The 6,039-nt window shown below is 33.9% G+C and overlaps 1 protein-coding gene across 1 annotated transcript; it reads right to left on the reverse strand.

Moving 5' to 3' along the window:
• Positions 1-4,424: 4,424 nt before the first annotated feature.
• On the reverse strand, positions 4,425-5,740 carry LOC112494916. The gene is made up of 2 exons (XM_025088728.1): positions 4,668-5,740; positions 4,425-4,568 (listed from the first exon to the last, which is right to left on the reverse strand). The coding sequence occupies exons 1-2, from the start codon at positions 5,313-5,315 to the stop codon at positions 4,437-4,439; spliced, it is 780 nt and encodes a 259-aa protein (XP_024944496.1). The 5' UTR covers positions 5,316-5,740; the 3' UTR covers positions 4,425-4,436.
• Between the last annotated feature and the right edge of the window lie 299 nt (positions 5,741-6,039).

The following is a 6,039-nucleotide window of genomic DNA, read 5'->3' on the forward strand; positions in this document are numbered from 1 at the left end:
GTTGTTGAAAAACCAGTACTATTATTAACCATTATTTCGATATTTGGTGTAGTTATATTTGTTATATCGTTATTGTTTTGGTATATAGCAACACCACCAGCTCGAGTTTTATCTCGCTTAAATTGAACAATGCACCGAAAGTTAGGTACATCTAATCTATGTTCGTTGTTCATCCACGTCTCCGTGAGCAATAAAGCATTGCATTTTTGAACAATTGAATCCGATAAGTCATCTTTATGGCTGTGTAGACTTTGGCAATTAAGGGTGTATAATGCAACTGTTTTATTACTTATCAAATTGCTAATGACGGTGGCCTTTGTTTCCAAAGTGTTTAACGCCAGTCTTTGAAATTCTTGTATCAAAGATAAAGCTGATGTACTTTGCTGTCGGTTGTGGTAGAATTTAAATTTTGTTGGATCATCTGCAGCTGTCGTAATAAATAAACCCTCAATTGTCGTTACCCGTGATAATGCAACATAAACCATATCCCGCAAGTGTGTTTTTTCATATTGATACATGATTTCATCAAACGTTCCGCCTTGTGACTTGTGTGTGGTCATAGGACAAGCCGCAATGACAGGAAAGTGCGTACGTTTGTTAGTAACTTTTTTATCTCTTGTTAGTTGAATATTAGCTGTTCGTAATTCAATTGGTACAGCAGCATTTGAAAGTTTCTCTTGTACAACTAACTGAGCAGCTTTCTTTCGTGCACATTGTCCAATTTTCGGTGAGCTTTGGAATTCCAACCAAACTCTACAAATACTGTTGTCTTCTTTGAATTGTAAATGTACTAACTTCCCAATTGCTCCATTTACCAAGCCATCATTTTGTTGTAATTCATGTTTGTTGTAATGAGATATGGCTTACCTATAACGAAAGTAATCATGTATGGTAAGCTACCAGTATCAATGAGAGACATTGTGTGCAGCTTTTGTCTACAAGTAGCCTCTTGTTCAGCACTTTTAGCGCCAGTTATTAAATCTGTAGCTGTAGAGATATGTTTATTCTGAGCTTGTTGTAAAATATAATTGTTGTAAGCAGTGACGTCGTTAACTCTCCAAAAGAGACGGATTCCATCTGGGCACAATCTCTCCTCTTCAGATTTTGTAAAAAATCTTGATTCAATAAGTTGAAATTCATAATCTTGTAAAACCTCACCGTTGCCTATTTTTATGAGTATGGAAGAAAATACATTAGCCTGCCTCATAACTTGTTTCAGTTCATAAAATTTTAATGAACGCCACAGAGAAGGTCCAACCATACGTGTTGGGATGGGCTTATATATTGGTGTGGCATTTACTGGTGGTAATTGCCGCAGATCTCCAATTAATATAACATCAATTCCGCCAAATGTAGTGTCATGATTTCCGGTAATTTGCTTCAAACGTAAATCGATTTTCGACAAGAGTTGTGCACTAATCATACTCACTTCTTCAATAAGCAATACTCTGACATACTTGAAAAGCGTTCTGTATAATTGTAAATTTTCATTGGATAATGGTAAAAATTTAGCAAGTGTTATTTTTAGCGCTGTGTGCACCGTGGTACCACCAATGTTTACAGCAGCTTTCCCGGTAGAAGCACATGCTATGTAAGCGTTGCAATAACCATCATTATCCGTATATCTATTATAAATTTCCATAATAAGTTTAGTGACAAAAGTTTTTCCGCAACCTGCAGGACAAGTGAAAAATATTTGAAATGGAGAGTCATTACGTGTCTGAAGATGATTAATAATTTGAAGTAATAGATCCTTTTGTTCTTCGATTGTTCTTTTTTTTTGCAATAGCGCCAAGTTTGCTGAGTGCAGCATCGCGAATATCAGCATTTACATCTGAATGCTGATCATGAATTAGTCGCTGATAAGGGTCTTGCTCAAATAAAATGTTAGTCTGATTGTGTAATTCGTCATCTTCTGCTTGTTCATCTTGTCTATATAACTGTTTGCAAATTTCTATGGTTTTTTCAATGTCTAAATTAGATTCAAACTCTTGTCTGCGTTTCATAATTAGATCAACGTTGTCTTCATATATTTTAACTAATTTATTTTCCGCAAGAACGTCATTGTCTTCACTTTTGAATGGAATATGCAACAATACCATTTCTCTTATATAGTCATGGTATTCTTTAGCAATATCATAGTTGCGGTATCTTATAACTTTTGGCTTTTTTCTTGTAACGTACACCCCTTTGTTATTAATATAATAATTGGCAACGAACTGTGCTAAAGTGACGTCTTCGAGGTCGTTGGGCCTTTTTTCATATTTGTCAAACCAGTTTTCTTTCCATACATCTGTGCAATCATCATTCATAGCCTCTAATTCCTTAAGAGTTTTTCTTATTCGTTGTCGTTCAGTAGGATGAACAGTTGGTATATAAGCAGTTGTAATAGATGACTTAGCCATGGGTTCACGTAACAAAGACCAAGCAGCTTCTTGTGCCGACATCTCAACGGAATTGAGTACGTCCACGCTCATTTTTCTCGTAATTTGTACAATATCGAATTCTGGATTTTCGTCCATTATCTGAATTATTTGACGTTGCAAATTACTTATTCCTCTATTATGTTTGTTCACGTACTCAACAACGTAAGCAGCACAAGCGTACTCATCTTGAATAATTTGAAAGTCCGTATTAGATTGCAGATGATGAAAAACGAATGGGTTGAATGGATTATGCCATTTTTCTGATGGCATTCGGCGGTAAAAAAGTTTTGGTCGATTGATACCTGCACGAATGACGTTGTAATAATATTCATCAGAAGAAATGTTATTTTTTGTATAGAAATCTTCAAAATTTATATAGTCTATATTTTCGAAATTTGATCGTAGCATTTTGTAATGTTGTTTATATTTTTTGAAATTTTCTTGTGAGAAATCTGGATCAGTAGGTAGCATTGGTATCAATCTTATTGTTTTACGTGTTGGCATGAATGAAGCTCCAAATCTGCAATTATCCTTTTTATTTGGGTCTATTTTTTTATAGCACGTGAAAGTGTGCTTGTGAGTCTGAAGTTTAATATTTCCGGATGCCTCTGAAGCAGATACGGAAAGTAGTTCGTCAATCATCTGAATGACGTCTTCGTTGTTACTTTGTAGATCTGTAGGTGTGTTTTGGAGCCATAAAAGAATATGAGCATGAGGGCTGCCTCGATGTTGAAATTCAATTCTTTTAAAATAATCGACGACTCTATATTTACCGAATAGATTTCCCTTTTTTGCTTGCAAAACGGTCAATAAACAATTGACTAATTTATTGAAGTAAATTGCACATGTAACAGCGTCATCATTTACAAGTTTTGCTTTTTGTATGTAATTAGTATTTACTAAAAACTCATCTGAAATATTTTCTCCGTTATTTTTCAATTTATACAAAAGTTTTAGGAGATCATTCCAACCGGTTTCATTTGCACTCAATGTCATAAAAGCAGTTGGTGCTCCCCGTTGTCTGATCATTGCAAAAAGATCTTTTTTGCGATCAGCCCAATACCAAGCTGAATTCGGTATGCAACGAAGGAAAGCAAGATTAGTTTCAATGCAATCGTGAATGGAACCTTCAGATTGTACCTGTTCTTTCGTAACGTTAGTGTCAAAACCAACGTGTTTAAAAGCAATAGAAACACTATCTCTGACCCGTTGAAACCTTCAAATTGTACCTGTTCTTTCGTAACGTTAGTGTCAAAACCAACGTGTTTAAAAGCAATAGAAACACTATCTCTGACCCGTTGTCTCATTACTTTTGTGGCCATGTATAAAAGGTATTCTGGATCTGCGCCTCGACGATCTGTACGACGTAGTTCGCTTGTAGCTTGCATAAATGAAGTTGCAATACCCTGTAATACCTGTAAAAGTTGTAATACCCTCTTTGTAAGTTCGAAATTGTCCAATGTAAATCGTAGGAAATGAAAGCTCTTCTGCATGTTCATCAAATAAAATGCTAATTGGTCGTTGCCTTTCACCAGGTGCCATATGCAAAAATTTATTGTCAAACCACCTCATATTTTCTTGTTGTTCTTTGACTTCATCGTACATCAAAGTTTGTTGTTGCGCCGTGACGTTATCTTCTATTGGTATATGTTCACTGACATCATCAATCGCGATTTCAGGAGCAGGTTGACGAAAAAAATCTTCGTTGATGGTTATATTGTAATGAATATAAAGCGGTGTAGTTATCAAGTATTGTAACCATTCTCTAACATTTTTTTTTGTTAATAAGGCCGTGAACATAACTAGTTTTATAGATCAATTTTTTTTTTATATGCACATAAAAGCAATGGTCATTGTCAATATTTCTAGGTAAGTTAGTGATCATAGTATTAACGTCAACAGGAACATTAATTATTTGTCCATAAATTCCGTATTGGCTATGTACATGCCGTAGTCGTCGTATTTGCATGAAGGGTATTCTTGGTGAAATTAGTCGCTGAGAAACAATATCTAACTTTGGTAAATGAGCAGGTATTGTCGGGTATGAAAAACCGTTATATGTTGACAATATTGGTATTTTTTTTTGTCCAACGCTGATTTACAAGTAGAGCACACCTTTACCGTATTACCTGTCTGGTAAAGCTGAAATAAAAATTATAAAATCAATCATCATAAATGTTTGAATAGCAATTAAAAATAAAAAAGGAACTTCGTTCCAATATTCTGTGCTAAATACATTACCGACAAGATCTTTTCCAAAATATCATTGTGTATTTCAGAAGTTGTTTTTAAATCGTTGTTCCACCACAGCCTGTCACATACAGCACACGATATTCCAAATGTATTTTTTGTAAAAATTTTATAAAAATGTAGATGTCCTTGTGCATGTTTATAATAATTTGTATAACTCTGAATCGAAAGATCAGGAATTGCAGAAATATCATTTTCATGTGCTTCATGGCAAACTTCATCACTCATGTCATTCCCATGGTTTTCACAGTAGACAGTAGCATTTATTATATTCTGTGTAATAACATCTTGTACTGTGATATATGGTGTAAAATGTAAATTTTGTAGATGTAGGTGCATAAAATTTAGTGAGTCAGTAACGTCATAGTGGCAAAAAGTTAATGTTTCAGTGTTAGTTCTAATGTCAGTATATTGCAGATGAACGCATATGTTTTGATTATAAACTCTCGAAAAAAGGTATAAGCAATCCATGTCTCCATATTCAGTATCGCTATGCAATATCTGGCTTGTGAAAAGAGGGTCTCCACAAGATTGCAAAAATAGTGATTCTCTTAGTTGTCGTCGCAGGTCCGTAGGTGAAATTTGTAGATCAAGAATCTTTATTAGAGAGTGAAAGAGACAGTTTCCTGGGGGCATCATTGGAATGTCTGTGTAATTATACAAGTTTGCCTGCGGCTGTGCACAAATATTACGTTGTTGGTACAATCTAAAAGGGCCTGTATATGAAGATGTAGATAATATTTGTCTCGTTTCTTGTTGACCACATGCAGCATCATTACTTCTGTTGAAATCGTTATTGATAAATGACAAAAATGATTTAGAAGCAGTTGAAATAATATTAATAATGTATACTGCGTATTAAAGGTTACCTTGATAAATTATTTGTGTTTGCAACTGTTGTAGAATCGGTATGGTTTTTATTCAAATTCTGTTGAGATAGTAAATGTTGTAGATTTTGTGTCTCCATTGCAGGTGTAGATGGTATTAAGTTGGCTAGAGTTTTTTGTTTTATTTTATCTTGATATCTCTTATTTCTTTCTTTTCTTAATTGTAATTGTTGAGTACTTTTGTTATGTACAGTGGATTGATTTTTGATTTTATTATTTCTTTCTTTTCTTAATTGTAATTGTTGAGTACTTTTGTTATGTACAGTGGATTGATTTTTGATTTTATTATTTCTTTCTTTTCTAAATGTAGAAAATGTTTTAAAATGTTAAATATAATTGCGAAATAGTGAAAATAAAGTAGATATAGACGACGTCTAAAGAATACATTACTTTGATGAAACATTTGTCTATGTAATTGTTGAAGAATGTACTTGTCTGCTTTCTTCATTAGAATTTTGTTCAGATAATAAAGTTTT

This window comes from Cephus cinctus, unplaced genomic scaffold (genome assembly GCF_000341935.2).
Source record: "Cephus cinctus unplaced genomic scaffold, Ccin1 Ccin1_scaffold0992, whole genome shotgun sequence".
NCBI classification, from domain to species: domain Eukaryota; kingdom Metazoa; phylum Arthropoda; class Insecta; order Hymenoptera; family Cephidae; genus Cephus; species Cephus cinctus.